This window comes from Schizosaccharomyces osmophilus, chromosome 2 (genome assembly GCF_027921745.1).
Source record: "Schizosaccharomyces osmophilus chromosome 2, complete sequence".
NCBI lineage: Eukaryota > Fungi > Ascomycota > Schizosaccharomycetes > Schizosaccharomycetales > Schizosaccharomycetaceae > Schizosaccharomyces > Schizosaccharomyces osmophilus.
The window spans coordinates 212,359-234,949 of record NC_079239.1 but is presented as its reverse complement, the minus strand read 5'-3'; the positions used below and the strand labels follow the sequence as shown (position 1 = coordinate 234,949).

Below are 22,591 nucleotides of genomic sequence, written 5' to 3'. Positions count from 1 at the left end.
TAATTAGTCAGGCAATCCTGTTTGCTCAATGAACATATAAGTGCTTGAACGTTGTATCACTTTGAAACTCTTTACGAATCAGTAAGATATTAATAAAAAAATTACAAACGAAAGCGATTGTATCCCTCAATGGCCCGACTTTCCTTTTTAACTTTTGGTGTATGCTTTTGCTAGGTACTAAATACCTTACATATAACACATTATACTAGTGGCACTATACGTTCTTGCCTGATACAACGCAGGTCGAAAAGGTTTTATCTAATAGAATTTGATCCATAAGAAAAATAAAAAAAAGACTAAGAAATTAGACAAATCAAGTATTCTTAATTCACTTCAAAATACGCCCCAGGCCTGTCCTAAAAGAGCACACGCAAATATTCGTTAAACACAATTAGGTCGCTTTACGACTACATAAAATATATATAAGGATATGTAGCATGGGTTATCGACCGCGCTTGAAGCGAGGCAAAAACGCGGATGAAATACTGTAGACACCGTAAAAACCTTTGTCCAATATAAACCCTCGTCGTCCTTTTCACTTGGAAAAAAGCAAAGGGTTCACAAGATGTCCGATTCACCATCCTCGAATGTATCTGGTATTGATAATGGAGTAATTACTCCCGCTGGCGGCGAGCCTTCTCAACAAGATGTGAAACCATCGACCGAACACATTAACCTCAAGGTTGTAGGACAGGTAAGAGAAATATTGAATATACAGAGATGAGCTACTATGTTTCTTTCGTGAAGAACGCATACACCTCTGTGGTGATTATTTTAGCCTTGTTTTAAAATTCTTAAAGTCAAACGAACATAATAATGGACGCTAACTCATTTATCGGTGTAGGACAACAATGAGGTGTTTTTTAAAATTAAGAAAACCACAGAGTTTAGTAAACTTATGAAAATTTATTGTGCTCGTCAAGGTAAAACCATGAACAGTTTGCGTTTCTTGGTTGATGGTGAGCGGATTCGACCTGATCAAACTCCAGCGGAGGTATGCAAAAACGGTATAGCTTTTGATTATGAGTCTAACATTCTACAGCTTGATATGGAAGATGGTGACCAAATTGAAGCAGTTCTTGAACAACTTGGTGGCAGCAACTAAGTCGAAACACCGAAGCAGCACTGATCATAACCTTTGCTTGGTCGTGACGAAAATATAAATAACTGGGATGAGATGATCCGGCCTTTTTACATACTACGGTGCATTGATCTGGGTTTCGCAAGGTCATATATGATAATGCACCCATGCTCTAAGGAAGAATTGTTTAATAAAATGACGATTTTAGATTCTTTACATTTTTGTTTCAACCACAATATGAATTATACTTGCAAATTAATAAGTACGAATTCTTTTTGCAAATATATGCATTGGTTCAATTTCTGGCCAAGAGATCGATTTGACTTTGGTAAAGCTGGCGCATCTCTTTTATATCTAATTCGAGTTCAAAGACACGGTCGCCTCGTTTCCTTAAAATACTTTGGGCTTCTGTGTGCTGTTTTTGAAGAATGCTGTATTGCTCACGTAGCTCAGTAAGTTCTCGTTCTGAGGTATCTTTCGTTTCTTTATCCACATACGAATTTACTATTTCTTGACGCGCTTGGTCGCGTTGATTTATAAGCTGTACAACCTGCTGTTTCGTAGTCTGTAATTCCGCCTCTAAGCGGCGAATCGTTGACGATAGTTGTTCCAGAAGACTCATATCTGGACCAGTGTTGCTAATCGGTTTTTCAGCAGTACTTGGCGTATACGAAAGAGAAGATAAAGTATCAAAGTCATGTGAGGCTGACATAGGAGACATAACCATGCTATTCATGGAAGTAAACCTTGATGAGGTCTGTCTTCCCATTCTCTTCCCTTCTGACGCTGTCCGCGGCAGTCGAGGTGCTTTTGGTTCTGTGGGTGAAATCGCAAGCGTATTCAAGTAATTTTCCAAAACTTCTTGCTTGGTAACTTCTGAATCTTGACTAAAGTCATCTTCTGAGTACACCCCGTTTTCTTCATTGTAGTTCTCCCCCTTCAGCTTTAAGGGCGGTGGTCGATTTGAGCTTGATGAGCTTGTATGCATATCTGAACCGGAATCAACATTCTGCTCATACTTATCGATGGCATTTATGTTATTTGCCAAATTGGGTTTAGAGGCATTCGTAGGAGTATGTTCATTATCATCATTATTGTTAGCATAAAATTCAACATTGTCATTGACATTTTTTGTATCAAGGGTATCAATTGTATTCGGGAATGTCTTAGCGAGTGCTGCAACTGCATTGGATTCTAATGGTTCTTGTAATAGTTGAGTTTTTGCATGATATTCTTGTCGAATATCAGTATTAAACTTCAATAACTTTTCGATTTCGTCCTTTTGGGATTCCAATTGTTTTTTGTAATCTTCTTCTCTCTGTGTAAACTCAGAAACCATATTACTGGCAGCTTTATAATTTTCCTGAGCGACTTGAGTATGCTGAGTGAATATACGACATTGTCCACTCAAATGTGCTATTTCAGCTTTGAGTTTCTCTTCAGAACGAAGCCATTGGTTTTTTTGAATAGACTGTTGAGTCGATAACGTCTCAACTTGACGAGTCAAACGAACAACTTCCATACTATCGACTGTAGCTTCTTCAACCTTTCGCTTTAGTAACTCATTTTCTTTTTCAAGAAGAGTAATTCGATTTTCATAATCTTTTTTTACAGATTCCAGCCGTTCTTGAACGCTTATTTCCGAATTGTCAGTTGTACTGGACTTCTCTGTTGGCTTTCCGTCTTCCAGTTTCTTCAATTTGGATTCGGTTTCATCCAAATTTTTCCTTAAAGTTTTTACTGTATTACTCAACTTTAATTCATGTTTGGATAGAGCTTGTCCCTCTTCAACCAACTTCCGAATAACATCGTCCTTTGATTTTGGTGCATTAGGACTTCCTCCTTCATGACTTGGTACTTCTAAGACTTTGTCAAGACTTGATTCGACGTTTGTCAATGTCTTTTTGAAAAAATCTCCCCATCTTGAGCCTTCCATAATGGAATTTAGTCTTGGGAGACCTCAATTGGCTCTAGGAAAAAGAATGAAAGGTTCCTTGTCAACAACGAGAACTCGTTGGAATTGGCAACCAAAGCAACTACATATTTAAACATTATATTTAATATCTTTTAAGAATAATACCTTTTTACTAATTTCAGGTGTTTACTGCATTGACTAACTAGATTCGTAAATAGTCTCAAAACCCTACAGCGTAGTTGAGATTTTTAAAACTATTACCGGAAGTGCTCTATAGCATTAAAGGTTGGTAAATTAATATTCATCAGCATCACAAATACATTGGTTCGTTTTCATTATATGTTAAACGGCGGCATGTGGCTCTTTTATAAGCTCTTTTTCAGCTTCCGAGTCTCTGTCCACGACCCTTAAAAGCAGCTGAAGATTTCTTAACTGTAGAACTGGGCGCAAAAGAAGAAAACCCTGTAAATGGTTGATGAGAATCTAGCTTAGAAACAAGGAAACCAGCTAGCAAACCAAACCCAGATTCAATTAAGGCAGCTGGGCCGCCCATTAAAAAGCTCATACCAAGTAAGGAATAGGGCAAATATTTTCCTGGAAGCTGGAATAAGAAAAACACTTGCACTTTCTGATGGGCATTGTACAAAGACCATGTATATGCCATCGCACAAGAAAGAGAAGAGAAGAGAGCTGAACCTATTCCAGAAAACAAGCTAAATACCTTAATTAAAGATGTTAGTAAGATGCTAAACAGCAGACTGACTCTGTCATATGCTTACGTCTATGACGAGAACTATTTTTAATAAATAGTACAAGTAGCTCTTTGTATTTCTTTGATGTACATGGCTTTCAAGAAACGATCCATGCTGGTAAACTAAAGTAATCCCCGTTAGCAACAAATTCAAAAAAATAATCCCAGGGAGCTGGTAAACGTACAGAAAAACAAATTAAAAATAAAACTAAGCCCGCTTCCGATAAAGAAAAAGTTACTGATGAGTCTATAAACCTCACGCTTCTTAAATACAGAATCGAAGTCTAAAACATATGTATGCGGTGATAAAAGTTGACACAAATACAGCACTGTAATTGTAGACATGGTATACATTCCATATCTGGTCACTGGAGGGATTCTTTCTAGAAGCTGTTGGACCTGATTTGTAAATTCGGATGCCATTTTTGAATTGTTGGTTCACGAGTAAATAGAGCGTTCGTTGAACTTGGTTATCATCTGAGTTACAAGCAGTCGATGGATACAATTTATTACGAAAAATTCAAATACTATTAATCAATCGATCTCTTTCATAACTAAAACACAAACAATTCTCTTTCCTTCTAATACTCCACATTACACATGTCATACAGAACATTATACTCGATTTTTCTAACCAATATACTAACATAAATTATCATTACAACACTCAGTAACTACTATACATTAAGTTAAAGAATAAATATGAATCCCAAGCACCACTTGCAAACAACGAACAATTTAAAGCCCTAGGTAGACACATGTTTTCGCTTCTCTCGTGCAGTCTCTTGCATGATAATTTCCTCCATTGCTGAACGAGGACGTTTGGAATTGTTATCTTTTTTGGGAGTATTTTCAGGTGACTCTGGTGTCTTTTTTTGAAATTTGTTCAACGTAGCAAACACGTTCTTCGACCTTGGCTTAGAAGGCACTGAAAAGAGTGGTTTAGACGATGGAATTGTAGGAGCCTTTAAATTGGGAGCAACAGAAGAGGAGCCACTGCTTAAAGAGGGCTTTTCATTCGTCGATGGATGAGTTGAAGACAACTGCAAATGAACGCCTTGATTTTCAGGTCGCTGTAGTTCATGACTTACGGGCTGCTTCTCTTCTTCTTCATGTTGCCTAGTGTAAGCTTCCTTTGCTCTTTGAATTTGTTCATTTAGTAACCGTAAATGAGTCTCTCCCTCTGATTTTTCTTGGAGTTCTCTTTTACGGTTCGCTTCAGATCGACGAAGGGATTCAGGGTTCTTATCAATGTAAGAAATAAAAAAGCCCTTTTCCGTTTCTTCCACACGGCAAATGCTCTGCCGGCCCAAAAACTTGCAGAACTCTGACAGAGTATGCCAGCGAGTCGCGTTCATATGCACGTGATTCTTATCTCGAATGTATTCTTGATAAAATTTATTAAATTGAACTTTCTTTTCCCCGTGAGCCGTTCGAAGGAGCGAAACGAAATCCTGCAAAAATTGATTGGAAAAATCTTGGATGTGTTTACCAGGATTCTCAGCAATGAGAGACATTCTTCGGATATGTCCTTCACTTTGCGTATGGCATTTGAATCCATTTTCATCTCTCATTTGTTTCTGGCAAGCAGTACAATACCAGCGTAAACGCTGCAATCCTTTGCTCTTTAAAGCGTTTGATATGGCCTTTGGAGTACCAGCTTCAGCTCGTCCCATGATAGTTTTTAAGGCTTTAAATACTTAGATTTTAATGATGAACCTTGTTGTAAATCAATTACTGGCAAAACAACTTCTTGAGCGTATAAAACAAAGAATCCTTAATTGTCGGCTTTATTCTGTTAAAAAAAGCCCACTAAATTTTTTTTATGCGTTTTCAAATCCCTAAAGTATTTATGAATAGCCAAATTACTCCTTGTTGTCACAAGTGAGAAGAATGGCAAGTGGTAACTAATGTGCTTGGAATTCGAGAAGTTGATTTTTCTCACCAACGAAGTGCATTTATCTAAAACCAGCGTTGCATTACAAGATCCCCGACATTTTTAACTACTAGTATTTACTTCTATTATTTAAATCGTGTGCTTTAGTTTTTCGGCTTGTCAGTCATAGCACCTGCACTTTTTCTATATTCATCTGATTTACACACCAAAATCGTTGCCCGACTCTCTGTTTTCTTTGATTTCCTGGTTAAAACTTATTTTGGAAATTACATAAGCAGATTGCTTTATAAACGAACGAACAGTTTTGTTCTTACTTCTATACCCAATAGCTGGGCAAAAGTATATTGTTGAACTAGTCGATTACTTTATTGAGCTTTGCCATTTAATTGAGCCTTTGATTAAATTCCTTTTGAGAGTTACTATAGCTGGTAATGTCTCAAAGGTCTAGTGGATGAATTCGGTTTTTTATCTCTTAGATACAAGTTTGCATCCTTCCTATAACGTTTTTGCTCATATTTTCCAAAATGACTGGAATATTTCATACTATTCGTGATCCTACATTTCCTGGACATACGCCAACGTTCAGTAATGTATCTAGCGAAATCCCCATAGTGATTGACAATGGTAAGTCATAGGAGCTTCATGTGTGCAATTGAAAAGACCCCTTTGATTATTCTTTTAGAAAGAAAGTATCAGTTTGGACGAACCTTTTTCCGAAGAAATGGGACATCATTTGCCCTCAATTGTTAAACATTTCATTATTGATTGATACTAAAACAGTTTATAGGATCCTGGCAACTTCGTGCTGGATGGGGTGGAGAAAAGGAACCTCGGCTGCAATTCGACAATCTCATGTCTAGATACAGAGACAGAAAGCTTTCCAGAACTTCCACACTTGTGGGAAACGATACTTTGATTGAAGTTGGTGCCCGTTCGATAGCACGATCCCCTTTTGAGCAAAATGTTATCAATAATTGGGACGTTATGGAAAGTGTACTTGATTACACTTTTTTGAAACTTGGAATTGAACATCAAGATCATCCTGTTTGTATGACTGAACCTTTCATGAACCCGGCATATAGCCGCTCCACAATGACTGAGCTACTATTTGAGTTATATCAAGTTCCTTCGGTTGCATATGGTGTCGACGGCCTTTTTTCCTTTTATCATAATGCTGGTAAAGACTCTAGTGGTGTAGCTCTAAACCTCGGGCATTCAACTTCTCATGTTTTACCTATCTTGGACGGCCAGAAACTTGCTCATGAAGCCAAACGTGTCTCATGGGGTGGTGCTTCCTCATCATCCTACTTGCTCCGTCTTTTCCAAATGAAATATCCATTTTTCCCAATAAAGATGCTTCCTTCTCAAGCTCAATTATTAATGCATGATTATTGCCATATATCTCCGGATTATAATGCCGAGGTCTCTCGTGTACTGGACAAGGACGTTCTGTCTCGAGAGGACGTTGTTTTGCAATTTCCTTACGCGGAAGCAGTAGCTCAAGAAAAATCTCAGGAGGAACTTAACCAAATTGCTGAAAGAAAGAGAGAAAGTGGACGACGACTCCAAGCGCAAGCTGCAATTAAAAGAAAGGAAAAAGCTGCTGAGCGGGAGAAAGAACTCAATACGCTTCGGCGCTTACAAGAGCAAAGCAGTGTCCTTTCAAAACGAGACTATCAAAAGGTGTTACAAGAAGCTGGGTTTTCCGATGAAGCTCAGTTGAAGGCTCAATTGAAGAACGTGCAGTCTAGAATTCGTAGGGCCGAGAGGGATGCTTTACGTCAACATCAGCATCAACAAGAGGATCCTGAAGCTGATCTTGCAGATGTTGATGTAGAGCAAGCATTCCCCTTGGTGAATGTCCCGGATTCTGATTTAGATGAAGCTGGGCTTCGTCAAAAACGAAATCAGAAACTCTTAAAGGCAAATTATGATGCCAGGATGCGTGCAAAAGCTGATAGAGCAATCGAGGAGGCTGTTTTACACGAAAAACAGGAAGCTGACGAACAGCTACGAAAGGAAAGTTTTTCGGTTTGGGTCAAGCAAAAGCGTGAATTGCATAAACATCTTTTGGACAAAATTCAGGAAAATCGAAGACTGAAATCTGAGCTCAACGATCGTAAGTCGCACACTTCACAAATGAGAATGAAAAGTCTTGCTACATTAGCTAGCGAACCCGTTCAAAAAAAAAGACGAAAAGGACAATCAGAAGATACTTTTGGTGCTAGTGATGAAGATTGGAAAGTTTACCATGATGTTTTGAACGCCGAGCAGTTAGAAGATGAAGGAAAACGTTTTGTGGAGGAAATTTATGCATTAGAAAAACAACAATTGGAGTACGATCCTTTATTTCGCCCGGAAAATACATACGATGCTCTTAACGACCCCAAAAGTACTTTACTCTATGCATTCACACGAGGAGTCAGTCCTTTTGATCCGGAAAGCGTTGCTCATTCATTCCAGCTTCACTTTAACGTTGAACGCTTGCGAGTTCCAGAAGTTCTTTTCACTCCGAGTATTGTCGGCTTAGATCAAGCTGGAATTGTTGAGATCATTCGCGGCATTTTGCAAAGACATAGTACGGAAGAACGGGACAAGCTTATAAAAAACATTGTTGTAACTGGAGGACTTTCAAAATTTCCTGGAATTGTTAAGCGCGTTGAAAATGAGTTAATGAGTGTATTACCGGTTGGTTCTCAATTGAATGTGTACAGTGCATCCGATCCTTTGCTGGATGCATGGAAAGGAGCCTCTGAATGGAGTGTTACTGAAGAGTTCAAGAATATTTCTATATCTCGAGCTGAGTATCAAGAGAAAGGACCTGATTACCTGAAAGAGCATGCATTTGGTAATCCTCTTCCTTAATTGTGATTCAAATACTCTCATGAATGAAAAGATATATATTACATAGAATTATGATAGAATTTATTAAATATCTACATAAACGGGATTCTTGTAAGAAACCTATTTTACTAAAAATAACTCTACCTCCGACTTATAGTTGTGTTTATTTTTTTTAATGAAAGTGTAAACAAAAACAAAATAGTAAGAAGTAAGTTTGAAGGTTCGCGCATATTGGAAACTTCTGCTGAATAGGCACTTCTTGAAGTGAAACTTCCTGGTCACTACTATAAACTACATACTACAATGGCTACGTCCTTAGCAGTCAACAATGATTTAGAGCGGGAGAACCATGAAAAAGATTTAAAAGAAAATTTTACAGTCTCGACTCCACCCTCAGTCAGCTCTTCGTCGAAGAAGAAGAAGAAAAACAAAAAGAAGAAGAAAACAGTGACTACCGAAGCCAATGGTGAGCACCCAGAGAATGGAGCTTCAGCAGATCAGAAAAAAGAGAATGATTCTTTAGTTTCAGAGCTACAGTTAAGAAACAGGGATCTTGTCGGTGAAACTGATGCTCTGAGAAGCGCACTTGAAGAAACGCAACGCAATAATGTAGAAGCTGATGAATTAAAAGGTCTTATGTCAAGAGAAATGGATAATTTGAAAAAAGAAGTTAAAGACTTGAAAGATGTTGACGATGTTAATTCGGACGAAAAATCTAGGATTCAGGAGGAGAACCAAAACTTACAAGACATGTTACGAAACGTGGGAAACGAGCTGGTAGATTCTCGTGACGAAATAAAAGAATTAAAACAAAAAATGAAAGATTTGGAAAGAAAAGATGAGACTCCCGTGCAAATTTCGGAAGTTAAAAGCAATGAGATTACACCAAACGTACATTTCAATGCGAATGAAGCAAATATATCAAATGGTCTCTCGAAAGATGTTATTGACAAAGAATATGTAAGGAATGTTCTGATTCAATTTTTGGAGAATCAAGAACACCGTGAACAGATTCTGCCTATTTTAGCGATCGCTTTGGATTTAGATGAAATTCATCAGCAGATACTTTTGAAATGTATCAATTAATAACGCTTAATCAATGTACCTACTGTTTCTTGGCTTTATTTCACTGCCTTTGTTTATATAAAATCAATTTCGTTTAAAGTAAAATTCTACAGATGAATTTGTTTAAATCAGGCCAAAACTTATATTTTTATATATATTAACTCATTATATATCATAAAATAAACACTTAACAAAAAGCATGGTTACCTTGAATTCTGGATAAAACTAATTAAGCCATTTGGACCTTTTTGGCATTCGATTCCACATAATCTGAAGCGGATGTAGCGTATTTAGATGCTACTTTCGGGATATTCTTTTTCACGTTGTCATAGTCCGCTTCAAGCTGTTCTTCGGGAGTAGTACGCTTTCCAAATCCGATAAAGCTACCTACACGTTGCAAAAATCCAAATACACCTTGGGCTTGTTTTTTACCGGGGATAGGTCCGTAAAACAGCAAGTCATGATGCTTCAACTTTTCAACTGCATCCTGACGGTGGAAAGGTTTTCCGATTGCCTCTCCATATTCAGACAAAGCAGACTTTATATCCTCATTGGACCAGCCAGTGTAATCAGGAAGGGACGCCTCTGAAAACTTCTTTTCGGCTTTCTTAAGAATAGATTTATTTCCTTGATTCTTTAGGGAACGATAGATGTTGCACGCATTTTGAACCAAATGCTCGCGATTTTTAGAAGGATGGAGCTTGCCGTGATAGTACTTTTTGAAATCCTGAATCCAATTACTTAATTCCTTTGAACTAAGTGTGTTAAAATGTACCGCCCAATGAGGAATCGTTCCTTTGTTGAAATGTTTACGAACGATGTCTATCAATTTTTGCTTGTTGCTCTTTTTCGGGACAGGTACACCACGTAAATAAAGGAACTCGCGGAGTTTGGATTCCTGCCATTTTTCAAGCACAGTTTCGTCAATCAAATCGCGAGCTTTTGAAGAAGCAGCTTCTTTTTGGGCTTTAACCTTTTCGGAGCCTTGATCAAGTTTATCAGAGGCGTAAGAAGCAGCATCGGAAGCCTTGTGTTTCAAATCCTTGGTTTTGGTAGAGAAATCACGTGCATTTGAACTTTTTGCATGCTTGATTTCATCGTTAAGTTGATTAGCATTTGTGGTAGCAGCGTGATATGCATCGGTCGCTGCGGTTGAAGCATCTGAAGCCGCATCGGAAGCCATACCGGAAGCACTGTCAGTGACAGAAGATACGTGCTCTTTTACTGAGGCTTTCAAAGTTTCGTAGCCGTTCGTCTTAAGGTAGTATTGGCGACGAGCCGATGCCCATAATTTGTCAAGAGCAGACGGTTGGTAGATATTAATGCCTCGAGCGTCCAAATATGCTTTTAGTCCAGATTCAGACCACCAGGTAGCTATGCGGCCTTTATCCTTGGAAGCTTCGTGAAGCTTATCAGCCTTCTTTTGTAAGTTATCACCAATGTTTTCTCCGGTCTCGGTAAGCTTCTCAGAAGCATATTCTGCATAATCTTCGGCCTTTTTACTAGCATCGTCAACATATTTACCAGTTTTGTCAGTTTTCTTCGTTGCATCCTTCTTGATGGAGTCAACGACAGGCTTACCAGACTCCAACTTTTCAACCATTGTTTCTTTTACCTTGCTGAGGATATGGGGACGGGTTTCATGAGCCTGGATTGGAACTCCCATATCGTGAAGCCAAGTGCGAAGCTCATTATCTGACCAGGTGTCGTACACCCAATCACCAGTTTCGCCTAGCTTACTTACCAGCATCGTATATTCCTTCACGGCCAGTTTACGAAGAGAAGAAGGAGATAGCTTATCAAGCAAATGTTTTTTCTCGACGGGAGCAAATGCTTCACTGTAACGAGCTAAAAATGCACGAAGCTGGGAGTCATTCCAAGCATCAAAAAAGCGAGATTTTTGTTCTTCCCATACATCAGAGGTAGTGCCTTTAGCACCAGAAGCGACGTTTCCTATATGTTGACTAGCTTTATTCACCTTTTGCTTGGCAGTGGCAAAATAAGGATTGGTCTTTTTACCGAGCCAGCTGGATGACTCGAGACCGGTCGCTTCTTTAAATCTTGGGATCAGTGACTCATAATGTTCAACCAGAAAGTCCCTAAACTCGACAGGAGTGGATCGTGTGCCGTATGGGACAGAATGTTCGTCAAGCCAAGTTTTTATTGCAGAAACATCCTGCTTTTTGTATGTGGAAAACCCATAAAAGCTAGAATAAATTCCAAAAGCCGCAAGGGTGCTTATTAAAAATAATTGCTGAACCCGCATATTGCGAAATCAAGCAAAAAGAGAATAGAGGAGAATAAAAAAAAAAACAGAACGAAATAGTAACAGTAACAGTAAAAACAAAATGTGGAAATGACGAATAAATGGACTAGTTTGAGACCTCAATCAAATTTTGGAATTTCAAAGAGAACTAGCACAATATCTTTCTTTTTTATAAAGGTATAATAAATATGGCAAGCTTGAATTAACACAGAAAGCAGCAAATAATAAGCCAGGTGCTAACCTCAATTTCAAAAATTCCTTATTATAAGAAAAAGTAATTACTGGAAATATTACGCAAGCGACAAGAAGACTTAACCCAATATCTTCAAATAAGTTAGAGCGACTCGACAATAGCTAATGCGATTAAAAGCTAACAAATTCTCGAACTGTGTATTTGGTTACAAATTTACTACGCTCTACTTCATATGTGTCTATATATATACGCTTTGGAAACATTGCATCAATGCGAGTGAACTGACGTAAAGCATAATTTCTGCTCTACGTGCAATTTCACGACACGGCAAGTAAGTTCTAGTGTAATTGCATTCATGACATAAACTAAATGTAAAAACACATTTAAAAGCGAGAATCGCCATTTGGCTTCCCTCAATCATTAGCACAGCAGTAATATCATAAACTTAAGACGATATTATCACCTTGAAGATATGTAGACAACAATATGTATGATTAGTAAAAACTATAAACGAAAGAATATACAGATGATACAGCCGGTTCATAGAGGGTGAAACGCAAGTGCAGCTGTCAGTGGATTGGAATGGTAGACAACGATGATGTTCGATACCAGACCTATTCATCAAGAGAAGCGTTGAAATAAGATGCACTTTATAAAAAAGAGATCGATTAGAAAATGAAATGAAGAGAAGAAAGATAAAAATCCGAATTAACTGTACTTACTTTCATATTTCAAGTACACCAGATCCCTTGATGGGTTTCATCATCCACGTATTAAAAAAAGAACCTTGTCGAAAGGAACATTGGTGTATCGGCATAGACATTGATATGTCAATAGAAGCAGCTGCGTATGATTGAAAATGTTGTGATATAAGAGAAATCAAAAAGGGGTAAATGAGTTTGTTTCTTTTGAGGTGAAAAGAAAAGGGATAAAAAAAAAAGAGTGTCAACAATGTTCTTTGATGTATTCTCAGCTTTGGTCAACCTACTTTTTTAGAAAAAGGTAGTACAGAAAGAAATAAAGAACATGGAACTGACTCGTTTGCCTTCTTCATCTATTCTTTCTTGCTGTCTTTATCTTGCTTTGGAATGGCTGCCACGATATGATCTCTGAGTTGGCTCGCCGACTCGTTGTCTTTGACATGGACTGCGTATAAAACGGACTTTCCATTTTCAATTACGAAAATCTTCACATAATTTGCGAAACCGCCGCTAGATGCTGAAGCAATCTGGAATGCTTGCTCAGACATTCCTTGAAATAAAGGAACGTTCATAATGACCCGGTGAACGGCATCATTTCGCATGACCAAACGATGAGCTCCTTCAGATCCTTCGAGAGGAACATTCACTTTTAAAACTCCATGACCACGCTCCTTCCATATCTTCTTTTCTCCGTCAACAACATACAATCGAGCACGAATGCTATAAAGAGTCTTTTCCTTTTCTTCACCAGTGATCATTTCATTCTCACTTAACTGATTAATTTGAACGCCATTTTTATCAGATAACCCTTCTGTTTCAGCTTTCGTACCAGCTGATGCATCCTCAGTAGCTTCAGGGGTTGCAGCTGAATCGCTGGGAGTTTCATTTGCCAATAATTCTTCAAAACTTTTCTTTTCTTGTTTCTGACTTTGTTGCTTCTCATCCGCGGCTTCCTCTTTGCTAGTTTGCTTGGTGCTCGCCAAGATGTCGTTCATGCTAAGGTTCGCATATTTTGCGCCAAACGACGGTGCTTTTGAAGGAGAGGCTTCTTCTTTCTTTTCTGGTGCTTGCGAATTTGATATAGACGCGAACGGAGAAGAGGATGAGTTAGAAAAGGATGCAAACTTGGAGAAACTAGAAAACTTGGGGCTTGCTTTCGACGGTGGATCTACTTTTTCTTTACTTTCGTTTTTAGGTTCCTCTTCTCCTGAACTTGCTTTTTCTTCAGGCTTTGAGGGACTTGCTTCATCCGCCACTTTCTCTTCCGTTTGTTTCACAGGTTTTTTGACGGGTGATTCGCCTTGATCCTTTTTCTAAATAAATTGTTAGCTTTTGTTTGTTATACTCTTGAATAACTTTATGTAGCTGTATCAAAACGACCACCGCTAGCACTTACCAAATCTATAGTCCTCATTCGTTCGTTCGTCTCTTCATTCTCTGCTTCATTCTTTTCTTCTACATTTGTTTCTTTTGGTTTCTTCTCGGGAATCTCTTCGTGTTCTTCGTTTGATTCGTGTTTACGTTTTGTCGCCATATTATCCTCGGTTTTGGAAGCTTCGCTGCTTTTTTCTTCCAACTGCTTATTTTTTTCTTCTTCTAAACTCTCTTTTCCCGGCATGATAGGCAAATATAGATGATAGTATCCTTTGTGGAATGTCAACAGTGTTGGTATTCTGGGCGACTGGATGAATACCTGTAGCATAATCCTTATCCTGGGTTTACAACGCTTATACCAAGAACGCACTTTGTAAAGAAAAACTTCAAATTAAAATACAAATAAAGAATAACCATATGTCTTTCATTGATTTCTACATGTATGCTTGTCGCTACCGGGGTAATTTGCCCTTTTTCATGTTGCAATGCAAATCTGTGTACAAAAAGATATTTAGGAAAACAAAAAAATAATTATAAAAATAAAATAGATAGAATAATTGAACCTATTCCAAGGATGGCCGCAATTAAAAATTTATTAAAAGAGTTGAGGAATGCAAGCATGAACTAGCTTTTTTTCGCTCAAACAATAAAAGAGAAGAAATAGAAATAGAAAACTTCTTAATTACAAATTACATAATTAAAAAGTGTGAAAAAGTGTGAAAAGACACAAAACTATGTACAATATGTCGAAACGAGTGTAGATCACGTACATTAATCCGACAGGAAATAAAAACAAAAGCCCTTCAACCCATGGCTAACTCGCGAGTTAAATAATTAATAGTATAAACAGGAGCAAATTCAATAAAGAGTGATACGTAAAAGAAATAAGCCGGTGGAAATTTTCAATCACGACCTTTTCCCAGTTTGTCATCATCATACATTGAAGTAAATCTAATTGGAATTGGCACTGGAGTTTGCCTTATAAAAGTCAAATCCATATGGATGCTTACGTTGCCATTTCCAGACATCAGCGCAAATTTCATCAATGCTTCGATTGGTCTTCCACTCGAGCTCTTCATTAGCGCGCTTTGGATCGGCTGTCAAATTGACGACGTCGCCGTCTCGCCTAGGGGTAATCTCGTAAGGAAGTTCCATTCCCACTGCCTTGGAAAAGGCATGATGAATCTGTAAAACAGTGCTGCCAGTTCCAGAGCCCAAATTCCAAGCACGGCATCCAACATAATTACGTTGCAAATAGGCTAAAGAAGCAACGTGAGCGTCTGCGAGATCGCAAACGTGAATGTAGTCTCGAATAGGAGTTCCATCGGGTGTTGGATAATCATTCCCAAAGACGCTCAAATACTCCCGACGGCCAACCGCAACTTGCGCAATGTAAGGAATGAGATTGTTAGGGATGCCCAGAGGGTCTTCACCCAATTCACCAGTTGGGTGAGCACCTCCAGGATTGAAGTAGCGGAGAAGTGCGGCGTTGAGCGATCCGGAAGCTTTGCTCTCATCCTCAATAAGGTTTTCAATGAAGAGCTTGGTTTTCCCATAGGGATTGGCAGCTTCACGAGGACAGGACTCTGGAATAGGAATGGTTCCGCCTGGACGAGTGGGATCACCATAAACTGTTGCAGAAGAAGAAAAAACAAAATCTCTCACATTATGTCTCTTCATGCATTCCAACAAATGAACAGTGCCAGTAATGTTATTTTTGTAATAGGCCAAAGGGATCTTGACAGACTCGCCCACTGCCTTTAACCCTGCAAAATGGATAACAGAGGAAATGGGGTGTTTCACGAAGACCTCGTCCAAGTCTTTCTCATTCAACAAATCCACCTTGTAAAAAATAAGGTCTCTTCCTGTCAACTTTTGGATTCGCTTGATGGCTTCATATCTGGAATTGCATAAATTGTCAACAATAACGACATTATATCCCTTTTCCAGCAAGACAATTACCTACAACGGATTAGCATAAGCATTTTAATTCGATAAATCTACTTTGATGGAAAGGTAAAGGTATCGTTGTGAATAAAGAACTACATTTCCATTTTAAGGCTTCATGTCTGTACACTTCATGAAAGGCAATGAAACAAAAAGAAATTAAATCTTTCTATTCTAAGCCAATCGAAAATCCTTATTTACTAGTCACTTACCGTGTGAGAGCCAATATATCCAGCGCCGCCGGTCACTAAGACAGTATTACTAGTTTCCCAAGTCTATGTCAAAAGTTAATATCGCCATTTTTATTTAATAAATGAAACTTCTTGTAATTCATCTTACCATTCTTAGAAAACTGTCGAATTTCAATAATTTAAAAGTTGTTGTGTTTTGTTGGGGTTATATATGTTCTACTATAACGAATAATGAGAATCCGGCTGAATTACACAAAGTTGACTTTGTTTATTGCAAAGCTTTACATTAAACTGTAATTAAAAATCATTACGTCTTTATATGAAGAGTACTCAAGGTATTTTCATAGTGTGCTACAAACAGAAATACTGCTAAGGAAGTCTATACGGCTACGAAAGCAAAGCAAAGCAAAGCATGGTGCATGGGAGCTTAAAATCTCAATAAAAGGAGCCTAGTAAAGAAGCATTCTATTGTTTTCACGTAAGAACGAAGCAATTTATACTTCAGGGAGAAAATATAAGCATTTTATCAATGTGGAAAGGTGTGGTGGTGACTGCCAACAAACGAAAAAAATTTCGAGATATCAGATTTGCAGGTAAACAAAGATAAAAATGCAAGTTATAAGGAAACGATGATTATTCAATGGATAGATATTTTTAAGTACATAAAATAGCATTCAGCTTGAATTTAGATTTAGGAAATGGTTAACTGTCAATTGTCGTGTAATCGAAAGAGGAAACAAGCATATAACTTTTCAGAATGCGCTTGAGATCTATTTGTTCTAGTTTTATTTTTTATTTCTTTTTCTTTTTAAGAAATACAAAAAATTGCACGGTTATTCTGGAATCCACAATTTCGTAGACGAAAAAGTAGGAAAAGAAGCTTCACAATGGGAGCGATGCTACGCATGCAAAATATGAATTCTTATTTAATATTCTATAGTGAATTGACTACATGTCTTTTCTATGTTTCCCCTGCACCTAATGACTCTTCTCTGACATTTTCGTATGGCCTATATACTCCTTAGCATCGTGCATACATGTGAAACGGTGCTTTTTCATTTGTGCTTTTATCCAGCTCGATTGTGTTGAAAAGAATCTCTCTTATTAAAAAATAAAAAGTTAATACAAGAAAGTTTTTAATTCTTACTTTATCGCATGATTGAAAGGCATAGTTTTGATTCCCTTTTGAGATTCCTTCTACAAACATTAGACTTTCTTTAGCTTATCTTCTTAATCTGTTCATCATAAAAATCTCATGGTTCGTTCAAACACGTCTGTGCACTCTAATGAAGACACGGGATTAGAGTCACCTTCCAAGAGTTTTCCTCATGAGCAAAATGTATATCAGGTCCAGTTGATTCAGGATGCCGAATCACCGCTCATTACAAGATCCCAGTCAAATTATTTGCATTATGGAAAAATTACGAGGAACCCATCCGAATTATCTCTACGCGACCAAGAAAAGTGCTTGATTGATGAGCTTTTGAATGCATTTATGGGCATGGAGGGAAACTATATTCATTTACAGGATGCGTCTAGCTTATCCCACTCACAAAAGATCGTTTCTCCTCCATCTTTTACTATTTGTCCTGGTTTCGATTTGGGGCTTAAGGATATCATTTCCGAAACTCTGGAATTGGGCTCCTACTACTTGAGTATCGTAACATTTATTGAATCCAGAAGTCAGTTCGACTATGGGTATATAAACCATGCTTTGTGTGCGGCTTTAAGAAGGTTTATATCAGATTATCTTGTACTACTCATGCAATGCGAACACAGGTGTCAAGTGGATCCTGGATTTTCTTTGCAAACTCTTCGTTTATATATATTACCTACTTTTCGCTCTATGAAACTAGTGTACTTTATCATACGCGATCTGGTTTTGTCAACAGAGCATGATCAGCAGGAGGATGACATGGGTTTGGACAATATAGACGATTTACTTGAAAAGCTCAACCAGGGAAATGATATCTCTCAAATTATGCAGAGCTCAATATCGAGAAAAAAAGTCTGTAAAGGTGGTCGTGTTCTGACCTACTTGACAGATGCCCTAACGAATTTTGCTGGTGACCCTATAGCTCGAAACATTTTGACATTTCTTCTCCGAGAGTCCTCACGGCCGTATATGAGATTTTTGAATTCTTGGATTCACGAGGGCAAAATTGACGATCCGTATGAAGAGTTTATGATTAAATCTCACAGGAGTCTAACTTCACAAAGACTTGACGATGACTATACAGACGAATATTGGGAAAAGCGCTATGTTATTCGTGAAGATCAGGTTCCCGCGCAACTTTCCCAGCTAAAAGACAAGGTTTTGCTTGCAGGAAAATACTTGAATGTTGTAATTGAATGCAAACAGGCGTCTGGGGATAATGTTAGCCAGACTTTGGCGGCCAATCCTGAAGAAGAAAATCCTGGATGGCCGGATACTTTAGAAGATGAGAATTTCACCAAAAACATTATAGATGCTTATGTCTATGCAAATGAGTCACTGCTTCTGTTGCTGCAATCTTCACAATCGCTGTACAGTCACTTGCATGCTTTGAAACACTATTTCTTTTTGGATCAGTCTGACTTTTTCTCTACCTTTTTGGATACAGCGCAGCAAGAATTGCGAAAACCTGTAAAGCTTATTTCTGCGACCAAGCTGCAGTCGCAGCTGGACTTGTCCCTCCGGCAACCGGGAACAATCACAGCTGTCGACCCATTTAAGGAGTACCTAACGCTTGAATTGAATCAGACATCTTTGATTGACTGGTTGATGCATATCGTGAGCATTAGTGGACTGGAGGATTCGGCATTGGTACAGAGCGAAAAGGGAATGATGGATCATTTCACGAATCGAATGGATAGTGGGAGTGACCAAAAGAGTCAAAGTTCGTCTTCGAAAGGAACAACAGAAAAAGAAATTGATGGGTTTGAAGCGATGCAATTTGGATATAAAGTTCCGTTTCCCTTGTCTTTGATTTTATCACGAAAGGCAATTATTCGATATCAGTTATTGTTTCGCTTTTTCTTGATGGTGAAGCGTGTGGAAATGCAATTGGAAAACAGTTGGCTCCATCATAGCAAGAAACCCACTTGGAAAAACAAGTCGCCCTTTCCCCGGATTGAGCGATGGAAGAAGAAGGCGTGGTTTATGCGAACCCGTATGCTTACGCTGATACAGAAAATTCGTTATTACAGTATGAACGAAGTCATAGAAACACATTGGCCTGTGTTTATGAAGAGTATAGAACACGCGCGTACCGTGGATAATTTAATGCAAGAACATGTTGATTTTTTGGATACTTGCTTAAAGGAATGCATGTTGACGAATTCTAAGCTATTAAAGGTGAACGCGAAATTGCTAGGAACATGTGGCATGTTTGCATCGTATACTAGCTCATTTACAAGGTCATTGCAACTCGCAGAGACAGGCGAAGAGTCCTACGACGATGTACGGATGGACAAGATGGAAGAAATTTTAAAGCGATATGAAGAGAACTTTGCTCATCATTTGCGGGTTCTGATGGATGCTTGCAACTTTTACGCGAGTACAGAGACGGCAGCGTTGTTGAATCTGGTTATGAGGCTGTCTACCTAGTTTATGTGTTTAAGGGAAAATAAACTATTTATGAGAAAGTAAACAGGATGGCTAGCCATGTTGGTCCAAGCTATATAGACTTGCGACTTGACTTGTACAATGGCATATTCTACTATTGTCCGTCTTGCAACTATAATGCGATGTCTAGGAAAGGGAATTTGAAGAAAATAAGGATCCAAAAAAAAAAAAAGGAAAAAGAAAAAGAAAAAGATGGAAGTACTACATATCATTTAATCTTTTCTATACAAGGAAAATGGCAAAAACTATGAGAAAACGAAAGATGAAGAAAAGAGATTTTCCAAACATGGATGTAAGCCAGAGTCGGAACTCCACAACTTTAACTTGCTTGACAAAAGTTAAACGGATCCCCAACGCTCGAATACAGAATCTAACTTTTCAAACCAAAAATTCTGCTTCGCAAAAAGAACGTTATCAAGCATCGTATCAGCCGAGAAGAAAAAAGTTTAAGTAATCGTGTAAGAAAGTGCAGAAAAAGAATGGAAGCGATAATCAACCATGAATCTGGTGCGATGATGATACGCCGTTGGAAGGAAACCCTTGCAAATTTAGGCTAGGGAATTGCAACCGATGAATGGGAACTGAGTGTCAAGAAATATTTGAATGGATCCATTCGCTAAGAGATCAATGAATAATGGCCTACAATGGCTTAATCTGCCATTCGATATACTATTGTTTCCCTTTCTGCTGACCTCTTTCGCTACCTACATGTCTCGCTTTGCTGGAAATCATGGGTGATCATAGTAACAAGAAGAATGAAAATTTTCTTAATCAGGAAAGTGATGCAACAGCACGCAAGGGTTAAACTGCGAAAAAGCAAAATCAAATACCGAAGGAGATAAAAGAAAGCGAATAATGTAGAATCGAAAGGATCCTTCTGAAGCTGGTTTGAAAATTGCAAGTTGGATTTGCTTTTTTAAGGAATCTTACATAGGCAAATTTTCCATGATTGCATCTGTAAAAGATGAGAACAAGCGACAGCAGAGTGGACAGTGAATTCAATATACCCACCGTCTGTATGTCTCTCTATTCGACTTTATTCGACTTTATTTGACTTCATCTGACTGCTATAAAACTAATCCATATTATATCTAAAGAACCATCAGATTTTTTTATCAAAACAATGTCTTGGGATGCGTTATAGCGAGATTGCGAAGGAATTTCGACCGGTTCTGAAAAATTTAATCTACCCTTCGTCCAATATAAAGAGGGAAGATTCCTTCCCTTCTTCCTCACATTTTCCTTAGCGGCTGCTAGTGTTCTGACGTGAAACCCGGTCTGACCGATTGTCTTGACAGTCCTTTAGCCTATACCAATCCGTTCATTTTTGAAGTTGGGTTTTGTTTTCTTTGCGTTTTTTGCTAAAAAAAAGATTCTGTTAGATTCCTTGCAATCTAAACTTGTCGGTTTCCTTTGTAAATTCGTTTCTGCTGTAAATTTGGGGATTCTTTTGCGTCCTTGCTGCAATTGCTGGACAAACAACGTTTGTCTTTAATAAGTTGGTTTTTTTTTGTTTTGAGCTTCTTGGCTTTTATCAATAGAGAGGAGCAGTTTTTCTTTTTGATAGAGTTATTTGGTTAACTTGCTGCGTAATCTCGGGATTTCTTCCTTTTTATACCACTCTTTATATTTAAATATATATACCTTGGGATATATTTTATTCTTACGCGTGCTTAATTTATTTCTTGATTAGTTTTTCTAAACAGTCAAATCCCTCTAGATTTCCTTGACTGTTTTGTTTTTGACTTGACGCGAAGATCTTTCTTTTTCTTGTTCTTGGAGATTTTCTTAGATTCCATTCGTTTAAAAACCTTTTTTTTTTTTTTTCAAGTTTCTTTGTTTTTGTTGTCAACGACTATGAATCATCAATCACATATTCATGCTAACAAGCCTCCCGCTTCCAACTTTTGGAGACGAGTCGGTATAGATGCCATGGCAGCCACGACTGCCAGTGCCTTGGTTTCTCCTTTCATCCTTACCATCGACCGTTCGATCGTCGAAAACACGAGTGGTCGCAGCTCTCTCTTGCAGTCGGTCGCCCATTCCTTCAAACGCATCCTTTCCCGTCCCCATTCCTTTATTTTTAGCCTTCCTTTTGCCCTTGTCTTTTCCATTTATTCTGGCACGTATATGACGGCTAATACTATCGATACCATAGACAACATTCGTTATAATAATCCCGTGTTTAAGGCTGAAACAACGGGTTTTGTAAAATTCACCTCCGTCACTGCTGCCAATAGTGGTCTCTCTATTCTCAAAGATAGCTTTTTCACAAAATTCTGGGGCACCGGTACTCCTCGTCCTCTTGGTTGGCAAAGTTATGGCCTTTATGGTCTTCGTGATGCCCTGACCATTGCATTCTCTTTTAACGTTCCACCCATGATTGCTCCCTACTTGCCCGGTGGTCTTGTTACCGCTCAATTGGCTACGCCCTGTATTGTGCAATTAGTTAGCACTCCCCTCCATTTGATGGCTCTCGACATTTACAACCGTGGCGGTCCCAACATTAGTGTTGCAAACCGCATCGCCCAAATTCGGAAGAACTTATTGAAAAGCACTTTTGCCCGTGTCGTTAGAATCCTCCCTGCCTTTGGATTTGGCGGCGTTACCAATCGCAAACTTCGCACTACTTACTTGGATGCTCTTCAGGAGCGTACCCGTAAATCTCAGCAGCTTGCTAATGCTTAAATGGCAGTGATGTTTTCGAAAATATAAATTTTGTATTTTCTAAGTATTCTTTCTATTCACCTCCATTCCTT

General features: G+C 38.4%; 11 protein-coding genes across 11 annotated transcripts; 5 read left to right on the top strand and 6 right to left on the bottom strand.

Annotated features, from left to right (window-relative positions):
- Nucleotides 1-565: 565 nt before the first annotated feature.
- Nucleotides 566-1,105, top strand: pmt3 (ubiquitin-like protein modifier SUMO; the record flags this gene model as incomplete). Its single annotated transcript, XM_056181402.1, has 3 exons — nucleotides 566-694; nucleotides 845-994; nucleotides 1,043-1,105. 3 exons carry the CDS (start codon nucleotides 566-568, stop codon nucleotides 1,103-1,105), a joined length of 342 nt encoding a protein of 113 aa, XP_056038132.1.
- A 271-nt stretch (nucleotides 1,106-1,376) lies between these two features.
- Nucleotides 1,377-3,017, bottom strand: tmf1 (Golgi coiled-coil protein Tmf1; the record flags this gene model as incomplete). The annotated part of the gene is made up of 1 exon (XM_056181401.1): nucleotides 1,377-3,017. One exon carries the CDS (start codon nucleotides 3,015-3,017, stop codon nucleotides 1,377-1,379), a length of 1,641 nt encoding a protein of 546 aa, XP_056038229.1.
- Nucleotides 3,018-3,375: 358 nt separating this feature from the next.
- Nucleotides 3,376-4,170, bottom strand: der1 (Hrd1 ubiquitin ligase complex (derlin) Der1/Dfm1; the record flags this gene model as incomplete). Its single annotated transcript, XM_056181400.1, has 3 exons — nucleotides 3,376-3,717; nucleotides 3,776-3,870; nucleotides 3,933-4,170. The coding sequence occupies 3 exons, from the start codon at nucleotides 4,168-4,170 to the stop codon at nucleotides 3,376-3,378; spliced, it is 675 nt and encodes a 224-aa protein (XP_056038230.1).
- A 323-nt stretch (nucleotides 4,171-4,493) lies between these two features.
- On the bottom strand, nucleotides 4,494-5,423 carry kin17 (KIN-like protein; the record flags this gene model as incomplete). Its single annotated transcript, XM_056181399.1, has 1 exon — nucleotides 4,494-5,423. One exon carries the CDS (start codon nucleotides 5,421-5,423, stop codon nucleotides 4,494-4,496), a length of 930 nt encoding a protein of 309 aa, XP_056038223.1.
- A 745-nt stretch (nucleotides 5,424-6,168) lies between these two features.
- On the top strand, nucleotides 6,169-8,509 carry arp5 (Ino80 complex actin-like protein Arp5; the record flags this gene model as incomplete). Its single annotated transcript, XM_056181398.1, has 2 exons — nucleotides 6,169-6,268; nucleotides 6,432-8,509. 2 exons carry the CDS (start codon nucleotides 6,169-6,171, stop codon nucleotides 8,507-8,509), a joined length of 2,178 nt encoding a protein of 725 aa, XP_056038224.1.
- A 282-nt stretch (nucleotides 8,510-8,791) lies between these two features.
- grp2 (Golgi GRIP domain protein Grp2) lies at nucleotides 8,792-9,574 on the top strand (the record flags this gene model as incomplete). The annotated part of the gene is made up of 1 exon (XM_056181397.1): nucleotides 8,792-9,574. The coding sequence occupies one exon, from the start codon at nucleotides 8,792-8,794 to the stop codon at nucleotides 9,572-9,574; it is 783 nt and encodes a 260-aa protein (XP_056038221.1).
- A 208-nt stretch (nucleotides 9,575-9,782) lies between these two features.
- Nucleotides 9,783-11,819, bottom strand: ish1 (nuclear envelope Ish domain protein Ish1; the record flags this gene model as incomplete). Its single annotated transcript, XM_056181396.1, has 1 exon — nucleotides 9,783-11,819. One exon carries the CDS (start codon nucleotides 11,817-11,819, stop codon nucleotides 9,783-9,785), a length of 2,037 nt encoding a protein of 678 aa, XP_056038222.1.
- Nucleotides 11,820-13,066: 1,247 nt separating this feature from the next.
- hba1 (Ran GAP Hba1) lies at nucleotides 13,067-14,331 on the bottom strand (the record flags this gene model as incomplete). The annotated part of the gene is made up of 2 exons (XM_056181395.1): nucleotides 13,067-14,026; nucleotides 14,110-14,331. The coding sequence occupies 2 exons, from the start codon at nucleotides 14,329-14,331 to the stop codon at nucleotides 13,067-13,069; spliced, it is 1,182 nt and encodes a 393-aa protein (XP_056038227.1).
- Nucleotides 14,332-15,038: 707 nt separating this feature from the next.
- On the bottom strand, nucleotides 15,039-16,376 carry uge1 (UDP-glucose 4-epimerase Uge1; the record flags this gene model as incomplete). The annotated part of the gene is made up of 3 exons (XM_056181394.1): nucleotides 15,039-16,049; nucleotides 16,247-16,309; nucleotides 16,374-16,376. 3 exons carry the CDS (start codon nucleotides 16,374-16,376, stop codon nucleotides 15,039-15,041), a joined length of 1,077 nt encoding a protein of 358 aa, XP_056038228.1.
- A 1,104-nt stretch (nucleotides 16,377-17,480) lies between these two features.
- Nucleotides 17,481-19,814, top strand: alp4 (gamma tubulin complex GCP2 subunit Alp4; the record flags this gene model as incomplete). Its single annotated transcript, XM_056181393.1, has 1 exon — nucleotides 17,481-19,814. One exon carries the CDS (start codon nucleotides 17,481-17,483, stop codon nucleotides 19,812-19,814), a length of 2,334 nt encoding a protein of 777 aa, XP_056038225.1.
- A 1,875-nt stretch (nucleotides 19,815-21,689) lies between these two features.
- On the top strand, nucleotides 21,690-22,520 carry SOMG_02600 (mitochondrial membrane protein, conserved protein; the record flags this gene model as incomplete). The annotated part of the gene is made up of 1 exon (XM_056181392.1): nucleotides 21,690-22,520. The coding sequence occupies one exon, from the start codon at nucleotides 21,690-21,692 to the stop codon at nucleotides 22,518-22,520; it is 831 nt and encodes a 276-aa protein (XP_056038226.1).
- Nucleotides 22,521-22,591: the final 71 nt, after the last annotated feature.